The sequence below is a fragment of the Ceratosolen solmsi genome, unplaced genomic scaffold (assembly GCF_000503995.2).
Source record: "Ceratosolen solmsi marchali unplaced genomic scaffold, CerSol_1.0 scaffold7, whole genome shotgun sequence".
In the NCBI taxonomy this organism is placed as follows: domain Eukaryota; kingdom Metazoa; phylum Arthropoda; class Insecta; order Hymenoptera; family Agaonidae; genus Ceratosolen; species Ceratosolen solmsi.
Window position 1 is genome coordinate 9,046,705 of NW_011948413.1, and position 23,557 is coordinate 9,070,261.

Consider the following 23,557-nt stretch of genomic DNA (forward strand, 5'->3'; position numbering starts at 1 on the left):
ACCCCCACCCCCCACCCCGACCATACCTTCCGTAAAATACCGAGTCGCTGGAATTTTGAAAAGTATTGAAAAACGTTGGGAATTTCCTGAGTTTGCAAGGAGGCGAGCGACGATTAGTTGAGAAAACACGCGAGATGGGGCGATAAGTAAATTGTGCGTTAACTTTGCAATTAAAGGAGTGGAGGGTTGCCGTTCCGAGCGATGAGCAGCATAAAATTACGAATCCATTGGCTACGAATTCTCTATGCACGATGTGCAATTCCGATTTCACACTTAATTCCCCGGTGTGTGCAAGGTCGTGGGGCTTATCGGTGAAATCGCGGGCCGCGGGAACGAGTTAAGGGCGGATAAATTACAAGTCGCGCGATCATGAAGTGAGGAACTCCTCGTCCCAGCCAGATCTGATGGGAAGTTGGCGTGCGAATCGCCGACTCCCGGTGCTCACCTCAGCTGTTCGCGCTGCTGTTCGCGCTGCTGCTCGCGCTGTTGCTCGCGCTGCTGTTCGCGCTGTTGCTGTTGCTGTTGTTGCTGCTGCTGTTGCTGCTGTTGCTGCTGCTGTTGCTGCTGCTGCTGCTGCTGCTGCTGCTGCTGCTGTACGGCATCGCTATTGTTCTCGCGGTACTTGCCCGCGTCGTCCAGGCATCCTCGCAACGAGGACTCGAGCCTGTGTACGATGTCGTGGGAGCTGTCACTGGTCGTCGAGGTCCCGGAGTTGAGACTAAGGTTGACAGGGTCGGAGCTGTCCCTCCGCCGGGGTGGCTCGATACTACCCTCCCGGTTCTCCGAGTGCACGGTCTCACCCTCGACGCTTTCCACGCCCTCGACGTCGACCTCGGGCTCGACCTCCTCCTCCTCCTCGCAACCTTCCTCCGTCTTGATCAGTACGGAGCAGCAATCCGCCGGGTTGTTCGACTGCCTGTAATACACGCGCAGGTAGATGCGCCATTCGTAAGCTCATCGGGCCCTCGTGTTATTCCCCCCCCCCCCCCCACCCACCCACGCCAATCTATTCCCTATAATTCACTGTGCACTTTGTCTTGAAGCGAATGCCAATAATTAGCTAGTAGCATCAAGTACTTTGCTTTATCATTGAAATTTAGGATTCAATGATTGGAGGCAATTTTATTTAGCAAAGACGTTCTCGACTCATCGGCAAATGGACAATTAATTACAAGTGCTGTAAATTATCTGTATAATATTTTGCTCTCGATATCTCTCAATGAGATTTTCATGTTAAGTAGCTGAAAATCATGGCACCAAAGCGAAATCTCGAAATGAATATTAACTTGGTATTATCCAGATCCAAACGCTTCGTTACGTACCGCTCAGCACTATAAAAGCGCGATTTAATAAATGTGTATAATTTACCGATTATTGGTCGAAAGAAGGATAAACAATTCTGTATGCCGCAATTAGCTTCAACAGACGATGATAATAAAGGAAAAATGCTGGAATGACACACGTACCTGCCATCGTACTGAGACTCGTAACTCGAGCTTTCTTGACCTTCTTCCGAGGGTTGTGGGGTGGGTATCCTTTCAGGCTCGGAACCGGTTGAGCCTTGTGACTGGTTGGGCTCAAACAGTTCCGATTTTATTTGCAGGAGCTCGAATAGTTCTCTTAACGGCGTCAATTCCGTTGACTGAAATTTACAGTACCAGATAATGTTATTAAAAATTACCGATACATGTCCCCGTCGATATTGTGCCATTGCACCTTAGCACCAATGTACATCATCTATCTCGACACATTTCAGAGTGGCGTTTATTTATGACAGAAAAGGGGGAAAAGAGGGAAAATGGGGGGAGGGGGGGGGGAATGCTCGCAGACTCAATAATCAGATAGCTACTTACGGGTATCAGAGCCTCTCCGTTGTAGAGAAATTCCAGCAGATGGCTGAGTTGCGTCTTGCGTACCCCGGAGAGGTGCACTACGTGATCCAGTGCCGGATTCCTGAGGAGACTAGCCAATAGGGGACTGGCTGCTGCGAGCACGACTCGGTGAGCCCGTACGACCGAGCCGTCGTCGCAGGCCAGGGTCACATCGACGTGACGGTCCCCGGAATACCAAGCCCCGACCTCAGCAGCCAAGGTCGCCGGATGCTTGCCGTAGTGGAGCGTCAATAGTCCGTCCGGATACATCGTCTGCAGGCACAAGTACGAATGCGTCAGATACCCGATTGCATGTCAAAGTGAATTACGAGCCGTCGGTGGCCGTTCGTTTAAGTTAATTTGTGTGCTGCCGTAGCTAGAATCGTTCGGTAAGATAAGTTTTGAGAAAAGACGAGTCGACTGGACGCGAGTCAAGCTTGTGCCATTTGCGCCAGTGACTGATTTACCGAATTTCTCGGTGTGGCTGTTAACAATGGCCCGCGTTGAAAATAAATAATGCGGGTTTGGAAACTCAGCGTAAAACAATCGTTCTCGCGAAACGAAATAAGCCGGACACGAGCTGCGCACTAACACGAACAAGCGGACGATCGATAATAAAGATCCCAACGAGCCTTTCGGCATCGCAACATTACATAAATGCACTCGGGGGCTCGAGAATAAAGGAATAAAATGTAATGTAAAATGCCCTTTAAAAAATTTTCCTTTCGTTCGTGCGTAGTTAGCGAGTGATCCTTACATGCCCAATGATGCCATATGACATCATCTTCTTAATTCCTTTTCCTCAAAAAGTATGATCAATTTTGCACCTTCCAACAGCCAATGATATCTATGGCATCATCGCATATGTCCTTATTCCTAGGATAGAAACGAAGAATTAGTAAAAAATATTAACAAATTGACAATTCGAATGATTGTTTAGATAATCGGGTAAAACGATAATTAAATTTCTATCTAATTTTTCTCACAAAACATTTGACCAATCAAATTTTACACGATCAAAATACAAGTATAATAATGTAACCTTGTGCACAAAGCTTTTAAAAGATTTGAGAAATTTTGAGATTTATGATTGTTTCAAAAAGTGCGTTATTCAAACATTTTGTAAGCATTTATGCAAATTGCGAATACTTCTTGTCTCCTCCAATTCATATTTTTCAAATATCAAGTCGTCGTTTCAGATAATATCTTAGAGCGCGATACGCGTCACTTTTTTTGTTGTTCTTAAAAAAAAAAAAAAAAAAAAAAAATATACATATGTATGAACGAGCAGAGTACACGCGAGGCTTGCATATGTTTAAAAAAAAATACAACAAACAAATAAATTAATAATGTCTGTGCGACATCGCGATATTACGGATCGCGCATGTCATTTGAAATAATACGTGTCGCATTGCGCGTAAGTAAATAAATGATGCGTAAAGCGTAAACGTAAAATAAAAAATCAAGAAAAGTGTAAACAATCGGATCAGTATCATTTGCCTAATAAAATTACCAATACAATTAATTGGTCTTCCACTTTACTCGTAAAAATTCACGTAAATTGGTGAAAAATAAATATGCAACGATAAAATGATAATAATAACATGGAATTAAAAATAATTGTTGTTGGTGTTATTGTCGTCGTCGTAGTCATCTCATAGTTGCTCTCGTTGGTCAACGATTTGACTTTGATTATAAAGTGGAGTTGAGAAATTACGTTACAAAAAATTCCAATCCAGATATAAATTTTCATTCTAAAGTCTTTGAAAATTGTGCACAAGATACTTAATACTAATCGACGTGCTCGGGAGACCTGTGTTCTGTCTTTTTTTACTGTTCTCAAATAGTTGCCCACTACCTATCTCCGTCGATTTTCCTCTACCCTCACGCCTCACCCACCTTTCTCTGAAACGCGCATATGCTTATACAGTTAATTTACAATGGCAAAAGCCCCGCTCTCACACGACATCGGCACGCTTATTCGTTAATTTTTTAAAATATTCTCTTATTAATCAAGTCACAACTGTAGCAAATCATTAGTTTTAATAGCCTTTGAGGCGGCAATTGCCAATGGGTATTAGGCTCCTTTCGACATAGGCAAAGAAATTTCGTATTGGACGTAATTCAGCCATGCGGAAATAGCATTTCAACGATCATAAATAGAATTCCGTCGACTGGAGTTGTTACTTGACTAGAGAATGCACCGGCGCACCGTGACGTGAGCCCGTGTACGCGGAGAGAGAAAAATCGCAATAACACGGCGACTAAGGTTTAATGGACGAGAGAGGCCGGACGGCTCCGCCCGAGCGGCGACGCGAGGAGGAAGAGGAGAAGGAGAAGGTGAGGGCTGCCACTCGTGTGAGAAGTCAGTTTCTCATAATGAGCTCGTGAGTGCTAGTTTCCTCATCGGCGGGGCCGCATCCCAGGTAAAAATCGCGCGTATCGTAGCCAAGTGCCGATAACGATCGGGGAGCGCGAACTCGCCGATCGACGAAAAGCATCGAGTTTTCCTCGATAGCGATCGCGCTCGTACTTTCTCGAAGTGGCGGCGGTGTCAGCCGATGTGTCACGCATGCGCGCACCGTATAGCGCGACCTTCGGCTCATAGAGCCGCAGCTGCAATGGGAAAGCCGCGCGCGAGACCTTGGGTAAGAGTCACGCAGCGGCGGCGGCGGCGGCGGCGGCGGCGGCGGCGGCGGCGGTGGTAGCGGCAGCGGCAGTGTTCGTGGCAGCGGTGGCGGGGACCGCGCTAATGTTCTATCGCTCCTATGCTCATTTCCAAGAGAAGGAGTTGCGAGCGCATAACTGCCAGCTAAGAATACGTAATACGCCGCGTTACGCGCACGAACCGCGCAGCTGGTGCAATCAATTAGAGATGGATCGGAGGAACAAAGCGTTGCGCACTGTTGCATTGCGTTCCATTATGGAGAGCTTAGAATGTGAGGGCCACTCCGGTTTGCCTCTCTCACTCTCTCTCTCTCTCTCTCTCTCTCTCTCTCTCTCTCTCTGTCTCATTAACTTCTAAATATTGCCAATACCAGCATTGGGCTTTCGAGCGGCTTCGATTGCTTCTTTCGCCTTGGAAATTAGTGGGAATTACCGGTGCCGATGGTGCCGAAGCGATAATGTCGGCCCCTCGACGATTCTTTCAATCGGTCCATCAATTTCAGATCGATTGATGCGCGTCGTTTGTTTACTTAAATGGCAAGCAAACCTACTATTTACTATTAAAATCCTATCGCTTTGAATATTTTAATTATCGGAGAGTTTCGATCGAAGAATATCGAAGTGAGGATGATTTCGAAAAATAAAAGAATATAATCGAAATAGCGCGTAGAGCAGGGGTAAACTGTCTTCGCTAAATAGTCCCCATTATGCGCAAATTATCATTATTATAATTGCAAATAAACTGGTATGAGAACATTTGGCTAATTTAATGAAAAAATGTGCGCCGTTTTTAAGGCAATCCTTTTACGACCAATAAAGAGCATTTGAATGAGGTCTAATTGGCTAAAAAATTATAAAACGTTCAAATTCGCATAAATCTCAAAGATAATTAAACTTTTTTATTTGAATGTTTTTTTCCCCGATGCTTATACAACAAAATGTAATTCAAAATTTATTTCCGAGTTTCAAGTTTTAATAACAACGGCTTTATACTTTATTGACCTTATTCATTATTTATTCTTTATAAGCTTTGTGTATTATTGGCATTAAGTTGCATTTAAAATGTAACATAGAAGTTGATAAAGGATTGTACTGTACTGTTATTTTAATACGTCGACGACAGATCTTACAAAATGCTTTGCGCGAAAATACAGGGATGTTAATTAGAAAAGTTAATTTTTTTATATTTTATTTCTTTACGACGTTTTTACCGACAGATTCTCGGTAATAACAAGAAGAAAAAAATTAAGAAATAATGCTCATTACGTATTTACTATTTTAAGGAAAAAAGTTTCCAAGCATTTATGCATAGAATGCTCGTGTGCGTTAAACAAAAGCATTAATCGATATAAGACACTAATTATGTAATACGGTAAGTGACATTGGTAAATTACATAAAGATGTGCGAAAAACATCGTTGACAGGTTACTTTGAATAATACGAAACTATTAAAACTGGATAAAAAAAAGTTATGTGCTGAAGTTTTGTGAAAAGAAGAGACAGGTAGAGGTGACGATGATAAGAAAAGACCACGTGATCATACTTGGCATTCGACGGTAGAAGAATTTTTTCCTTTTTTTCATTTTCGCAACATAACTGACCTGTACGTAATGGATATTTTAAGCTGTTGTATTCACATTGCCGTTTATATGAAAAGAATAATTAATTTGCTTGATATAGTCGACTCGATGAGATGAAACAGCGACATACACTTTAAAAATACTTACAACATTTGATGAAAATGAACTTTTTTTTCCCCTCTCAAGGACACAGACAATGTCAAATTTAAAGCAATGCAAATGCATGCAAACAGCTAATGCGCATGCATTTTTTAAAAACTTATACAGATTTAAAGATTATCATCTCTCAAGATTTCATCTCTACTTAAAACTGGACTATATATATATATATATATATATATATATGTTAAAGGAGCGCTTATTATTAAGTGAATAAAAATTATTTTAATCCAAGATTACGTTACGTAATTAATGCTATGAGTAATGGCCTGAGTGCTGACTTTGTTAAAAATTCGTTATTATATTTCATTAGAATAATTTAAAATCAATTATCTATTTCCTCTTCTTTTTATTTTCATTGTTACCCTCCCCTTCACCCGACCGCCGCAAATCTCTAACTTTCTCGTCCGCTCCAATCCTTCCAACATTTTTCATTGTAACACGGATCCCATGTATTTTCGTATTCTCGAGATCATCATAGCACCAAGTCCAGCCAGTTCGACGACAATTTGCATTTCGCATACGCTCCGCATCGTATTAAAAAAACCCAGCCAAGTAATACATTCTTTTAATACAATAAATAATTTTCCCTCGACTCGTTCCTTTTGTGCTCGCGCGCAGGATTACGTAAAGGTAAATCATTCGAATCGCATCTCAATAAAACACACGCCAATGTAATTATAAGAGACGTAAGCACAAACACGTCCACTACCATTTTTCGACGTATGCAGGAAAGAAAAAATACGAGAGACCTCGTTATTCGATCGTACCGAGTCATACATAACGACGAATCTAATGGTGTAATGGTTTTTTAGCCAACGTTAGTAGCGATATTGGCTTATGCGTCACCATATCATTGGCTCTTAACGCGCTAACAATAGGGACATTTTTTTTGTCAAAGGCCAAGCCTTGCCGCTTACGTCCAAAATTCTCGATGACCGTACTTTCACCAATTCACATTGGGCTATTATTAGCGCTTTGGAATAATTGGTTGAACGCGCGCGCTTACGACACAGCATTTCCCGCGGAAGTTAACGAACGTCCGACGAAGCACGTGCCCGACCAAAATCTGGGTCGACACAGTCCAAGCCCACCGCGCGCCCTAACAGCCCAGTAAAAATGAACGCAACCCACATCATCTTCCTTATATCGAGATAGTCCGAAGTGCGCTAATTGGCTTACGATGTGTCGGGGGGACACAATACCGTCGACCTTGTGTCGTCTTTGGAACCTGCGTCCACGGCGCTAAGAATATTGATTTACGCACGGCCGCGTCGATCCCTTCCTTACGATTTTCAATCGTTGATCGTAATATAGGAACGTCCCTACCGTGTACTCGCCACTTGTACAACAGCGGCTTATTCAAGCCAGAACAATAATCGCCTGCCCAGAAGGTCGTTTTCCCATTGCTATTTACAGTAACACAAAAGCTCTTTTTTCACTTTCGATTTTCCAATGCGCTTCCTTGTATAGGCTCCCAATGGCATCTATCGAAACTCGGCGCGTCAGCGGCTGAAGAAATGTTCGGTCGGTCGGTCGGTCGGTCTGTCGGTCGAGAGAGAGAGAGAGAGAGAGAGAGAGAGAGAGAGAGAGAGAGAGAGAAAGGCGATTGGGAACCGAGAAATAACGAAGTTTATGAATTAAGAGCGACATGACTGAGTGGCGCGCAGGATGATGAGCGCGGGAGAAGGTTGGTCAGTTGGCTGAAGAAAGTGCGCGAGGTTGTAAAAACTGTGCTGACGAAATGCTTTTGAGCTAAGGGGAGGACGAGTAAACGAGTGACTATATGGAGGCACGATGCCGTCCAATCATAACTTTGGGATTTATAATGTGAATTATATCTGCGCACACGCCGAGCGTTAAAGAGAGAGAAGAAAAAATGTAATGTCTGCGCGCGCCTCGAAATCCAGTTTTTCCAGTTATACAAGCCATTTTTCACGTGATAAAGCGCCGAGAGATTTTTCTGCGAGTGTAAAGCAAGTGAAGAGAGGAGGGACCTGTGCGCGCGCGCGCGTTTCATAATTTCTCACTGCTTAATAAAACTCATTGCTAGTTGCAGAAAGAGAAAAATAAAGTGCGCTCGCGCGCGTGTTGGTATGAGAAAAGATAGAGGGAGATATATATATATATATATATATATATATATATATATATATAATATATCGTTACTCCGTGATGTAATATAAAAAATTCACCTTCGAGACATCGGCTCGCGTTTCCTTACTCGCCCGATACCCACACACACTTACCCGCATTCTGTCAATTGCCATGCCCAATGATGATTGGCCAGGGTCTCGATTTTATTGTTCTCAACTCTCTTGCCATTATAAGCGAGCGAGGTGTTTTTTAATATTAACATTGTCATGCTTCTGGAGTAAGGAGATAATCGTGAGAAGTATATGAATGGATGGAAGCTTATGGTATTGGAGAGACATTTTATGATAGACGAAATGATGAGCTAGATCGAGGACTAATTAATATGTTAGTAATGTTGCCGATATACAGTGTGTTGAATCTTAAACGATAATATGTTAAAGTAACACGTGTTGCATAAACACTTTCATGAATATTAATAAAATTGACGCTTAATGTTTTCGACAAATTCTTTGAGAATGTGTGCTTGTGTTGTGTTGAATGGGTGCTGATCATACGACGGGACATTCAAATGGACGAGAGAAATTATTTATAACAAACTGACTACTCGGGAAAAGTCGTCGAAGCGATTAATGATTCATTCGTAATAACTTATTCCGATTACCATTAAAGTGCTATTATAACAAAATACGATGTCGCATACACATAACAAAAGTATTTGTATTCCTAGTCAATGCATGATCACTTTTAAGAAAGTTGATGAGCTTCCGCTCAGATTTTGAAATCTAAATAAATCGGAAATTACACAAGAGAAATTTAAGGCATTGGCTCACACAAGGCAATTTCCTTTGACCTTTCATTAACGAAAAAATACTGTCACAATTCTCCAATGCCTAGCTTCGTATAAATTTCAATCTCGAATGAAATTTATGGAAAAGTGAAGCCAATCTGACGCCCCATTGATGATATTTAAATTCCAAAAACGTAGAGAATAGAAATGTTCTACTCGCCTATCGCGCAATGACAATGCTTTAGCACGAGTAGGACTACTGGGCTTGCATAATATCGCAAAGAATTTGTGGAAAAACTTGAGGAAAATATCGCGCACGGTACGTCCGTAAAATGAACATAAACGGAAAAAGCTCGTGGCCGGTACGACACATTTCGCGGCCAAATATAAAAAGCTCGTCGTAGCCCGGTGCTTTATCTTACTCTCTCGACTGGTAGCGCGAGGCGCGATGGTGACTAATCGCGACCATCGCAAAAAAACGTCTATTTCCCCTCCGCCCCACACACCCTGCGTGTGCCTCGCCCCTTCACCCACTTATTATCTCTCTCTATCTCTCTCTCTGCGCGCGCGTGTGTGTCGTAAATGCGGCTTCTGGTCCTCCCCGCGCTGGCGCATCCAAGCCGATCGTAACCGCACGCGGACTCGCCCGACTCCAAGTTCAAGGCCACCGCCACCACCGTCTTAGGTCCCGTCGTCGGCGCTCTCCCCGGTTTCCCGGCGGCGGCGGAGCCTCGCCGTAGTTCGAGCAGTGCTGCCACCGCCGTAAGCGTTTCGAGGCGACGACGTTCACGGCGACTGCCGTACCGGCGCCGATAACGATAGATAGCCCACTTACCGCCCAGTAGTGGCGTTTCGCGTTTCTGACTGGCGAGTGGCGGCGAGTGGCGGCGAGTGGCGGTGAGTGGCGAGTACCGCGAGCCGCGCTCAAACTGGCTACGACTGTTTGCCGTTTGTTAAATTGCATTCGCGTTTTATGGTCCGATTTGTCGTTGACGTCTGTCTCACTCGTACTCGCTACTCTACTCGGCTGGGAAAGCCGGCCCTGACGATGAGCTGCTGCCGCCGCTCTCGACTCTTCGACGTCTTTTCTTTTTTCACCTGCCTACATTAGCAGAGTTGCGCGACATTGTGTTGCGCTTAGGCGGCAAAGATAATCGCTCGCTCGCCATCGTTCCACAGCGTTCCATCGGTATCGCGCGCGACCGCGTTTCCCTCCCGGCAATCCATCGACGCTTTTATAAGGCGATGCATTCCAAACGAGTGTGAGAATGTTTGCACGTCGCGGCCGATCGGGACGATGCGAAAAGCCCCACGGCCCTCGACGTCAGGCTATTAATCGGCTGTTGAGGAAGCTGATGCGTTAAGATCGCACGATCTCGCGCGACTCGGGGCGGTGGCCAGTCTTTTCACTTTCGCGTGAAAATGGTCGTTCGATCGTTAGGAGGTCGGAGGCAAACGTAATGCGAGGCGCCGTCCGATTGGCTACAGAGTTAAAAGGGCCCCCCCCCCCCTTGGCCGAGGCGTATATCGCGCGTGGAAAAAGGCCGACACTTTCGCCCGATTTTTTTTTTTTTTTCTTACGACCTGAACGCCGCTCGGCGTCTAACGCGAGAAAGTGGCGGTGGCGATCGTTGGAGCGAGCGCATGCACGAGCAGCCGAAGCGAATTAGGTAAGCGAGCGGCGAGCGGCGGCGAATTGGGCCAGCGGAAACGACCAGGGTCCGGCGGGCGGCCGTGCGCGGCGGCCGGGGGGGGGGGGGCCGGGGGGGGGGTCGAGGGGAGGGAGAATGAGTTTGGTCGAATAATAGGATTGTCCGCCAACGCGAAAGTGAAATCTACTATAGTCTCGATAATAAGACGAGCGAAAGAAAGTCCCCATTATTATGTTTTTCGTAGCGCCGTGGAGGCGAGGCCGTGGACGGCACTCCCGTTTCCCTTATGCCCTTGGCTCGCGACTAGTACGCAGGCAGGCGCTCTTATGTAATTTCTGGGGCAGTTCTGGGGCAGTTCTGGGGCCCGGGGAAAGAGAGCGATCGAGCGAAAGAAAACAAAAATGGAGAAAATGACTGGATCTGATGTCAGCCGCGATTGTGATCCGGGGACTATGGAGCCGCTGCGCTGTATTCTCTTTTAATGGCCGGAAAGTCACGCGCACGCGCGCATTGGTTATACAAGAGGAAAGTCGGCGTTTTTGTGGCGGAAAATAGGAAAACGATTTAACGCGTAACCACCGCCGAGCCGAGCACGAGCATGTAACTCGGGAATTCGTTTCGGGGCCCGATTTTGCATTGTGCTCGCTCGGAGCGACATTACGTTTGTCAACTTTAACCACTGATACTCTCAGCCGCCCGTTATTATATAATGCCCGCGAAGAATTAAGTCCACGCTGTTTATTTTAAAATAGTAAAGCCAAATTAATGGACGGATTAGTCGTATTATAAACGTCGAATTATGCTATTTGTTTTCAAAGTACTAAAAATCAACGATATTATGAAAGTAGCCATTAAAAAGTCTTATTCTTCTGCATGAAGCGGCCGTACTGACTCCGAGTACGCGACCGCGTTCAATTGCACAAGCAGCAGAAAAATATTTAATCATCTGAAACGCAAAAGAGCCTGCCTGTCTCGGAATATGCGCACCACATCAAAAGCAGGGAATCTGGATTTTTAGATCGCTAGGCCGTCTCGAGGCGATCGATAGATAATAATCTTTGTGGTACAATGCATCGGCTGCGCCGATTCCTCTCACTTACAATCTCTCGCACCGCTGCATTAATGATAATAGGCACAGGATGTAAAAGGAAGCGTCGCGGCGCTTGTCTCGCATCTCCGTCTCGGGGAAAGCGCGAGTAAAAAATTCGCCGATGCGTGTCAAGTAGTAAGAGTCGGTGCGGTAATCGTGGGGGGACGTCAAGCATGACGTTGAAATTTTGGATGGCCGAACCGTAGGTGGGCCCGAAAACGAGGGCTGCCGGGAATTTCGCGGGTGGGGCAGCACCGACACGGGTGGGGAAAGAATACGGGAGAGAGAGAGAGAGAGAGAGAGAGAGAGAACGACATGCTCTAACCGAGCCGTCGACGAGATTTCGATAAGTGAAAGCTGTGCCGGTGAATTTCGCGAATTTTGTACGCGCGGGCGCCGCCCCAAACTCTTGAGACTCTCGATTCGCTCGCCTTTTGTCCTATTGGACTTTTCTCGCACACGAACACGCGCACAGGCGCACACGCGCACACACACACACACACACACACACACTTAGTCACTCACTCACTCACTCTCTTCGTTACATACAACCAATCTATGACTCTATGACTCGGTATCTCGTGCACCCTTGAACGACCGAGAAACGCAAAAGAGAGAGAGAGAGAGAGAAAGAAAAAGAACAAAGTTACGGAAAGCCGGTGCGTGCGACTGTTACATTCGGTGTTTGTATACTTTGGGTTGTTGATCGACGTGGAATTTCGTGTCGGCGCGTGCTTTCGCTCGCTGGATAACGACGTTGTTTATTGTAGCAAGGAAACAGCTTCAATGCAGATGATCGTGCTGGCGCGTTCGTTGATCTTTAGTCGTTGGCGTGACCGTTTGAACGGAGCGGTTAGCTCAAATAGTTCGCTTAAATTTGGAGTTCGAGTTATTTAATTCGAATGATACTGATTTCAAACTAACCGGGGCAAATGCAATAAAGTCACGAGGACTGTTGGGAGAGAGCCGTAAAGATCTGCGACGTAGCGCCTATTGCCCTATCGTTCATTCATCATCGAATCATTAGCGATGGCGGAATTGAGGGAAAGGGAGCTTAAAGGGCACGACCAGCCAAAATGCTATAATGCACAGCCGATATACATAATTCTAATATTTAGAAGCCAAAGAATGACTTATTCGTTAGCCAAGGAAACATTATGAATCACCAGAACGATTGCGTGTAACGCGAGTTTCATGCAGTCACGTATCAACGAAAGGTCGTAAATTTTCCCCATTATGCACACCATGAACGTTATAACGCTGACTAAGGAGATATGAGAGAGAGAGAGAGAGAGAGAGCGAGCGAAGAAGAAGAAGAAGAAGCGATAAAGAGTGGTGGGGAGAGGAGAGCTGGAGCGACAGTAGGTCAAATGTACCAAATAATAAACAGTAGCACTCGTTAAACCGTACATAAAGCGAACCGGGGGCCCGCGCTGAAATCTTCCAGATCACTTCCAAATATCCCCCCTCCCCCCGCATTCCAACCCGACGCCGCCGCCACGTCTTCCACTCTTCTTCCTCTCTCCAGCTCCGCCGCCTCGCAATAATAATTCGCCTCGGTCTCACCTCCGCGCGCCCGCATGACGAGTATCGGTCGACTCCCCCTAGCCCTCGTTTCCGCCTCCGCCACCGACACCGCCACCGCCACCACCACCACCACCACCACCGCCGACCCAACTTTTTCCGCGTTTAAAAACTCGGCTTTCGCTGCCGCGAGTCCGCGAGGCAGCGGCGATGGATGTTCAAGCCAGTGCTGGAACTACCATTGAATTGAAAGATGGCGAAACTGGGTTACGCAAATGTCGAGGCTGGAAAATTAAAATGCCCGCCTCGAGGAGGTCTCGGACTGGCTCCGAGCGAGCGAATTAGACCGCGCGGGAGGACCATTGTTTCCCGATTGATCGTCCTGAAAATTTGAGTCCGTTGCGGAAAGTCCTGCTTGTCAGCCACCGGTAGTCGCTAATCGCCCGGGGCTCGGGAAGCTAATTGGCACGGGGCCCGTTCATTGCCGGCACTCGCCGTAAAGTACGTCGATTCGACGGTGAGTTGCGGGTGAGTACGTCGCTTTCGCAGGCGTCCCTGAACCTATGTCGGCGGCTTCGACTCCTTGCCCCGAGGTTCCAAGAAGAGCAGGAAGCGACAATGACAATCGCACACATGCATCGGCCGCGAGAAAAAATAACACGGCCCCGAGAGGCTTCGCATTTTTTGACTTTTTCGTGTCAAGGCTGGGCGTCCAAGCTCAGCTCTCCGACTCGTATTCGCTTATCCGTCCCTCTCCTCTCGTGCAATTTCATATTTCTTCGCTGGTAGCTCGAAATCGCTCGTTCTTTATCAATTTCATCGGCGGCCGCTACTCCAAACCGTAATGGCCAAGTACGGGCACAGGCGACGCGGGTACTATTTATTCGCGACGAGGATCCGAGCGAGTACCAAGTAGCGCGTAATTTCCATATGATAAATTGATAATGTTTAAATTGCATAAAGGAGGGAAAACGAGTTTATTCGGCCGAGATGCCGAAAGCCGAGACTTTAATTAACCAGAAATTGTCGAGATAACGAGCGCTGAATTTTCGTAAACGAATAATTGGAGTATGGTTTTTTTCGCTCATTTCGTCGGCGTGAAAATGATAAGAAAATTCGCAAATACGTTTTGGACTTTCACTGATTGCGTCCTCCCGCTCCCTCTCCTTATCCTTCAATGTGCAACCAACGATAAATTATTCGTTAGCAATAACGAGAATGTGAATATCAATGGTCTATTGGTTATAATTCATGGGTGAGCTGAAGAACCAACAGGTAGGAAATTGTTAGGAAAAATGGGTTGGTCGGCGCGTTGCCCTCGAAATCACACTTATCCCCAAGCTTGCGAACACACGCGCACACGCACACGCGCACACTGTCACCCCCTCTCTCAGTTCGTTCGGCTATCAGTAAGTCTTCCCTCCCAATAATAACCAGTGCATCCCGTTCCCGCGTCGTACGTAAACACCGGGAGACGCGAGCCGAGTAATCGCAGCAGCACGTGAAACGGAGCTCATCTGGAAAACATCTTCTCACGATGCAACGAAAGTCGGATGCAACCGGAGCTGCACTTACCGGGAGCTCGGCAACCGCGGCATTTCTCATGCGCGAGCAGGCCTGTGCAAGTATCGATATAACTTGAGAAATGAAAGAATTCAGCTCTACCTCGAGGGGCCGCGGCGGAAAAATTGCCGCGCCGCCACTGACAGGCTGCACTTACACGAGCATACGGGCGCGCGCGCCTGCAAGTGTATGTCGCCAAGCATTAAAAGGCGAAGCTCATGACTCCGGTATTTCGCCGGCAACCTCTCTCTTTCATCTCTCTCTCTCTCTCTCTCTCTCGCTATTCCCTTTCCCTCCCAGCCCTCTGTGTCTCTCTCCCGCCCGCCCGGCACTCGTGCGCTCACTCACTCACTCACTCTCTCTCTCTCTCTCTGTCTCTCTCTCTTTTTCTCTTTCGCACCTTTCGCAGGTCGCGCGATCGTACGTACGAGTGCGCGCGCAAAATGCACGCCAACGGGATGACGGCGACGGCCGACCAGTGCTACACTTCCCCGACACTTTACCACAGCTACATGAACACGAGCGAGTCTTACTTGGCGGCTACAGCGGTAGCTACAACCCTTTCTAGCTTCCCTTTCACTTTCATCTATCGCCCGTTCCCTGTATTATTAGCGTGCAGTGCGCCTCTCGCGTTGTACGCCCGTTTCAGAAAATTGCCTATTGCGAACGTAGCACCGAGCACTTTCGAGTGGGAGACTAAGAGAAAGAGTAACAGTAAGACTATCAGAGAGAGAGAGAGAGAGAGAGAGAGAGAGAGAGAGAGAGATAGAGATAGAGAGAGATAGAGAGGGGGGGGAGAGAGAAAGAATTAAAGAGAAAGGAAGAAAGATCGATCGTAGTTTTGTTCATGCCGCACTCTACAGATAAAGTTATTTGCAGAGGATTTCTGCATACCTCCCTACTCACTATAAACACACTCTCCCAGTTATTCATAGTTTGATACCTTTGAAAACGAGCATATTTTCCTCTGACCGTAATACAAGAAATTTTATGTAATGCGCTTGTATAAAATTCGGGACTGGACTAGGGGAGGCCCGACAGATCTTATAATGGGGTTAATTAAACTGTCGTTTTCGCCGAGACAGAAACGATGTTGGAACAATGTGACGAGAGAAGGGTCGGCGGTGAAAGTACGCTTTGCCATTATTGCTGCTCGTAGTGGGCTCGCTCTTACCTGCTCTCGCTAAGAGTACCGCGCACTCGACCCACTACCGCGTATTACAATAATGCAAAATCTCTATCCTTGAAGAGATTCGGCGGCCACGACGCACCCACGACCACGCTTCATTATTATTATCAGTCAGTTGGGAGAGATGAGAAGGAGGAGCAGCAGGAGAAAGAGTGGCGGTGGAGGAAGAGGGGGGGGGGAGATGACGAAGAGGAGGCAGACAGTCGTTCGGAATAAAGGCCGAAAAATGAAAGCGACCCGAGCATTCGATGATTTCCCAAGCGATTTTTACGGCACCAAACAGTCGCGCTGAAACAACTATTTCGTCAATAATTAAGGGACAATGGGATCCTCCATGAAGAGCATTTGAAAATTTGGGCCAATCGACGCCCAGGCACTTGACGTGAACGCGTCGAGTCGACAGAGACGGTGATCTCGTGGCAACGCTCTCCCGTGGAAATCGCATATACGCCGAGTTCGACGAGGGGAAAGGTCAAGCAGGTCCTCTTCGAAAGTTGACTGGGAGCGAGTAACGGTAGCCGTCCATGAGGGCGAGCGTAAATCGCGGACAGACCACAAGGGTCGATGTGCCTGAACTCGACCGAACGGATATTAAGAGACTCTCGACCGAACGGATATTAAGAGGCCCGAAGGACTCCCTGCCGGAGTGCGAAGCTCCGTCGCGCGAGACTCCCCTGAAATGCCTCGGCACCCTCGCTCGGCCCGCAAATGACGAAATCTTGCGGCGAAACGCACAGCCATCGCGCCTAATATTAATAAAAGCGTCGCTTTAAATGGCCTCGGCGTTCGACGACCGCACACGAGGGGTTTCCCGGTTCGCCGAGCGCCGACTTCGCTGTCCCGTCCCAATCGCCCCACGACCCAACCTCCCCCAAACGCAGTCCAAAGCCGCAGCCACGAGCCCACCACGGTGAACGAACCGCCAACGAGTCCGAGCACCGGACGACAGACGAGACATTATAATTCGCAAGAACGGGTTGTTAGACAGCCGCTGCTCGATCACCAAGTCGTCAACGTCGACGACCGAAGAAAATTTCCTCCTCGGCATCACGACACATAGGCCAAGATAATAAGAATCGCGAACGCTTTCGACGTCTCCGTACGAGCCTGACGAGGAACATTAGGCCGACCTGTGGCCATCGTATGGCTGCAGGTCGCTAACCTGCTGCCCGATAATCGGGACTTATGGATTTTGAGTTTCGGCGATCGATTCTCGACGGCCGATTGCCATTGATTTAAGATTAAGCGAGAAGCAACAGACGACTCGAGGTAGGTAAGATTAAGGGCTCGGTGGGGTGACGAGTGGCATGACGATCGGGAGTCGGATGAAAGTCGGGGACACCGCTTGCGGTATAAGAATTATCATGTTCTTGTCGAATTGAGTGGACTCGTAAATAGGCAAGTGAAAGAGGTCCGGGAAAGAAGTTTCTTGTCACGGAAGCCAGCAGCCTTGGGAAAGCTTATTCATTGGTAATGTGACAAAACGCCGGACGTAAGCTGCGATGCATCCTTAGCAAGTCGCTCGCCCTACCATCACGGAGATAAAAGATTGTTTATTACACGAAGTGTTTGAGTAAAGAGAGATAGAGCGAGAAAGATAGATAGATAGATAGATAGATAGATAGATAGATAGATAGATAGATAGATAGATAGATAGATAGAGAGAGAGAGAGAGAGAGAGAGAGAGAGAGAGAGAGAGAGAGAGAGAGAGAAAAGAAAATAAGTGGGATTAAAAGAAACAGAAGAAAAATGCCGGGGAGGAATGAGAGGGCCGGTATAAAGTGGCTGGCTCGACTCGTTCGGCGGAAAAATTACGCTGGAAAAACGAATGGTGGAATGGCGCGCGTGTGCGCGCGAGGCCGCGAAGAAGAAGAAAAGCAGCGGCGCGCGCTCCGTCCTTGCGCAAGATCTCCCGTGGAACAATAAAAGAGAAGAGGCGCGCGTGCAAGCGTATTACGTGACACGCGGGCTCGCTTACTCGTACGTACATTTGAAGTTTCCTCGCCACGACAAAGGCGGAGGTGGGCGGGCGCGGTGGCTCAAGGCGGCAGGCCGCGGGAGGAGGGAATCGGCTACCACTAGAGCAGTCGCGGCTAACCTTGAAAGAGCCTTTTCGTCATTGCACAGCGGCGGCCGTGCCTCGAAAGCCCCATGCGGCGTCATTACTGCGCGCGCGAGTTCTACACCACCGGATCGAGATACATAATGAGAGGGGGGGGGCAGAGAGAGAGAGAGAGAGAGAGAGAGAGTAAGAGTAAGAGTAAGAGTAAGAGTAAGAGTAACAGTAAGAGTAAGAGTAAGAGAGAGAGAGAGAGAGAGAGAGAGGTCACGATGCCGTATCCTCTTAACAGGAACGATCGCGGCTACAGGCTTACGTAAATCGTAAGTATACACTTGCGCGCCTTCTTATGTAAAGGATTCCGTAGCATTCGATATTTGTTCGTGTAACGATGCCCACACTATGGCATTTAACAGACGGCATTAGGCCATAATTGTTTCGGAGAAAACTACTCTAAGAAACGACTCGCGTAAGTGGAGCTTTATACACATCTTTGGCGCCGGTCGAGTGACGAGGGGAAATACAATCTCCGATCATATTATATTTGGGATCATCGTAATAATAATTGTATCGTAGAAAGTATCGCACCAAGCTAATGCCAAAAGTAATTTGTGCATTTCGATTTTGCGCTTTGGCGTCTCGCTCAAACTGCTACGGAGACGCTGCACTTTTCCACGCACGGCGCGTGCCCGCCCAACAAAGTGAGAGGAAAAATGCGCATCCGAGCTCTCCCCACCCGCCTCAGCGCCCCAACGGGCCTCGCCTCGCCTCGCCTCGCCTCACCTCACCTCGCCTCACCTCACTTCACCTCATCGCACCTCACCTCGCCTCACCTCATCTCACCTCACCTCACACCGCACTCCACCTCATCGTACCTCACTTCACCACACTGCACCACACCTCGCCTCGCCTCGCCGCGCCTCGCCTCGCCCGCCCCGCCTTGCAGCGACTCGACTCGACTCGACTCACCGCGCCCCGCCGCGCCTAACAGCCAACCACGTCGTTCTCATTCGCATCCGCGTGCTTTTTTCTTTTGCGTTGTTTATCCCTCTCGCGACCGCGAGTCGACGGTCCAATGGTGGCAACCGTCGACAAACTCGCGCGACGCGGTGAGCTCAACTCGAGTGGCCGCCCGCGCTTTTGTTTCCTAATTAGTGCAAGTGTCGGCGTGATCAATGCGACGAAATACAACGATAAATCACGATTGTTAGGCGATCCTATCTGATTCACGATACACAGGGATTTGAACGCCGAGAGCCGCGAAGTGTTGATTTTCGTTTTCCAATGGACATCGCTACCGAAGCAATGTTTCACGCTTCCGAAAATCATTCGATCTTTGCACCGTCGTTTTTCATGTTCAATAAATAGCGTATACGAGTGCGACATATTACTTAGATAATTAGCTCGTGCCCCTTTAGTTATTTGCAAACTTGTATAATAATAAATCATGATCGGCAATTGGAAAAAAGCGGCTTGCAAATTCTTAACACAATTCAAACTCTTTTCTCACTTATGTAAGTATGAAATTTCAACGAAGTGTCCGATGCATCCCTCCCTCCCGCCCTACCTCCCTCAGCCAACCACAAAAACAAAGATAAAAGATGAAAAAAAGGAGCGCTCGAAAAGCCTTATATAATGAATTAAATGCAACGTGTGAAAAGTTACGGCTCGAGCTCGATCAGCCAAAATAATGTTAAGCACAGGAATTACGTTCTGGCGACTTACGGATTTCTCACGAAAGCACGATGCCGCTACGTTAGTAGCAGCTCGACCGAATGAAACGAAAACAATCCGCGATTACATTGGGGGCGAGCGAGAACAGCTTCACGCTTTCTCGACTTTTCCCAAGAAAATTAGCGGCCGCTGCAGAAAACTACGTGGGCTTCCGCCGGCACTTTATTAAGATAACTTGGACCGGTAGTCGCGATCGCTAAAGCTGTCGGTTGCGCCTCCCTCTCGTCTATTATCCCGACTACCCCCGCCTGCCCTTCCCCTCCCTTCCTCGCGGCTCTATGCATTTCGTCGCTAGCCCCGTGAACGTTACGGTGCCTTGAAAATCAACTCGCAATTAAAGAGCTAAGAAGCGCGGCTGCTGCTCCTCAAGGCCCCCGAACTCGCCAGAGCGCGCTTCCGCTTCTGATTAGCTTCCTCTTTTCCCACATCGCTCAGTCCTCCCGGCCCTCTCCCTTCTTCTTCCTCTATTCTACGCGCGATTATTCTCTTCTTCTTTCTCCCGCTCACGCCCCTTCGTCGGCCGCTCGCCGACTCGCTTCTTCCGCTCGCGCTTGGCTCTCTCTCTTGCCTTCGGCGGCTATTTTCGTACCGAGGGGGAAAATTACACCGCCGCGAATCTCACCGGGAGGCATTCGAGGGAATCCGAACGTTTTCACGCAGTGCTCGACGAGCGGGGGTGTGTCGGGATTATTAAGCCCGAGTAAATTGAGAGGTAAATTTCCGAAAAATAATAAAGCAAGAGGTGATCGCGAAGAGAGCGAGACCTTGAAACGAGAGACTCGTCGAGTAAGACACGATGATGGGCGTAGTCGTTCTTTATCATGATACCGACTCTCTCATGCTTTAATGACATTTAGTAGGTAAAACGTTTAATGATAATAGGAGCTCAACTGGCTGAGTAATTTTCAAAATATTTCGAATTATCAATGGTGATAACGGGCCGCGCGCGTTGATATTCACGATATCCGTGCGTTTAATTAAGCGAGGCACATCGTAAAAATGGAGCCTCGCATTCAGGTAAAACGATTTTGGTAAAAATACACCATGACGTACTGAAATAATATTTAAACTATCTTTGTTCAGTAGGAGGAAACTTTATCAAGGTTAATCTAATTTTAATTATAATATAGTGACAGACTCGAAATTAATGCGCGTGGCTGCGGATTGCGCGCCTATCCGGGCGGAATGTACGCAGAATGCGCTCGAGAAAGCCAATGCGAGCGCTCTTAATGCGATCTGGCGGGCGCAAATTGCAAAGTGAATCGTGGAAAGGGAGGAACCCCCGGGGAAGATTACAGCCCCAAGACTGCAGCGGCTCGAAGGCATTTTTACCAATCCACGCCTGCAATTATAGCCGGAGCGCCGCGCGGCATGACGATAAGCTGCTACGCGTATCGAATTGATTTCCGCAGGACCGCGAGAGAGAGAGAGAGAGAGAGAGAGAGAGAGACAGACAGAGACCGATAGGGAACATTTGGTTTATTCTAATTGGTAAGAATTGGCGACGGGTAGCGCGCGATGTTGTTGTCGAGCAAATATTTATTTGAACGGCGTAAAGCGACAAGCGGCCGAGGATAGGGGACAATAAAAACATTATTGAAGAATGAAGAAGGAAACGAAATACGGAACGACGATAAAGAAATGGAACGTAAAAAAGACGTAAAGATAAGGAGGAAAGCATGCGAAAGAAATACAAATGTAAGTGTAGAATAACAAAAATGTTAAAAACAAAAGTTGTCGATGTTGAGAAAAACGACTTTAAAGAGCGCGTACGCAGTGGCAAAATTTCTCCAAATTCCCATGCTCGTTTATAACGATCGTCGATACAAACAAAGCAACAATAGCGAGGACAACAGAGAATACGAGACGATAAAATAATTTAAGGCTAATGAATGTCATTAAGATAAATGGGAAAAGGCAATCGACGTATTACCTCTTAGGTAGTCTCGTCCTCGTGTGGAACCACCGCCGCCTCCTCTAATAGCGATCAAACGCCAATACTAGGGCTACGGAATTACAAAGCAACATCCATCATCAGCTCAGCCGAATTATTGTATCTCCTAAGGAGGATGATACATGAGCGCATCGCCGCCGAGAAGAAGAGAGAGAAGAAGCGGTGCCAAAGTCGACGGTGACGAGGTCGAAGCAGCGCGTCGACGCGCTGTAACCCAATGTAGCGCACTGGTGATTACGGCGATTTTGGCGGCGCGAACTTATCGACTCGGTATAATCGTGTTGGGCGTGCGTTATGGAACACGTTTATGGTAATCGTTCGGTTATTCGTTTTTGCCCCACTCTTATCGATGTTATTATTCCGCATCTAAGCCGCGACGAGGCACTGGAAATTGAAATGCCCCATTGTCGCGTCGAGATTGTTGGATCGACAATGCATTTCCTCCTTTTCATTCTTAATCATCAAACGGATATCGGCATGAGAGAGAGAGAGAGAGAGAGAGAGAGAGAGATTGAGAGGAAGCCCCTTTTAACTTTACGATGTAAACGTGCGAGTATCAAACTCTCGACACTCGACACAATGTCAAGGTCCGACTGTATTGCCAATTTTTTTTTTTCACACTGTTTGATATTTTTTTCATCGCAAATATTTTACCAGCCTCGTTTTAATTGATGCCGCTCTCGTTTACTCTATCATGATAATTTTAGCGCAAAATTTATCAAATCTACGGAATCTCTATTGAAATTAACGGCTTACTTATTTTTATACATAACTTAGCTTAGTTATGCAGACATTACGTGCGCGCGCCCATTTAATGATTAGGACAAATAATTGTAACAAGTCTATAATTAGCCATACTTTATGAGTAATTAAATTGCTAGATGTAGTAAATAGTTTCATGCTTAAATAACTTTTGTTTGATTTAAGAGTTACGCAATATTTTCATTTGCTATCCGTACGCATTTAGCATTGCATCACTTACTACTAACCGTTTTTTTCTTTTGCTTCTCCACAATAACAAATATACAATTCCTTTCGATGCTACACACATGACATCTTCTATGAAATGGAGGAAGTTTTATTTATGTTATTATTTATTTATTTATTTATTTATTTTTTTTTTCATTTTTTCATTTTGGTCGTAATTCCAATGACTGCTGCACGAGCGCGCAGAAGGGAGGAAGAAGGAATTAGAAACTCGCGATAGGTAATGCAGTGGCAGCTTGCGAGGACGTGAAAATAAGTCGAGCTAAAATTTACCTAGAAATGCCGGAAGTTTTCTACGTCGGCCTATTCATCATCGACAATTCACTAATACAAATTATAATTTAGCATTGGTATTACACGCGTAGAGAGCACGGGCTCGCGATGGAAATTTACGCTTATGCCGACATTTGAGTGTTGTGTTGCTTCTGCGAAACTCCTTTGCAAGTAATAAGAAATATATTTTAAGTGTAATATATTACATCTGTCAGAGTAGAAATAAACAATTATGGGCTTAACCGAGTAAGGAAACCGAGTATCGGTTGCCGATCTTCGAGTACAGGGATAATTTCGAATTAAAAACAAATGAAAACAAAAATAAGCCTCTCTCGGTCTCATTTTTCTATCTTTCTCTATATCTCTCAGTC

The 23,557-nt window shown here is 46.8% G+C and overlaps 1 protein-coding gene across 1 annotated transcript in view; it reads right to left on the reverse strand.

Annotated features, from left to right (window-relative positions):
- The window catches only part of ken (zinc finger and BTB domain-containing ken and barbie protein), a 31,041-nt gene that overhangs the window by 2,712 nt on the left and 4,772 nt on the right, over nucleotides 1-23,557 (reverse strand). Inside the window, exons 2-5 of the mRNA XM_011506143.1 lie at nucleotides 2,629-2,747; nucleotides 1,854-2,144; nucleotides 1,467-1,642; nucleotides 659-916 (exon numbers count right to left, since the gene is read on the reverse strand). Coding sequence (XP_011504445.1) covers nucleotides 659-916; nucleotides 1,467-1,642; nucleotides 1,854-2,144; nucleotides 2,629-2,655 — 752 coding nt within the window. The 5' untranslated portion in view covers nucleotides 2,656-2,747. The remainder of the gene's footprint in view (nucleotides 1-658; nucleotides 917-1,466; nucleotides 1,643-1,853; nucleotides 2,145-2,628; nucleotides 2,748-23,557) is intronic.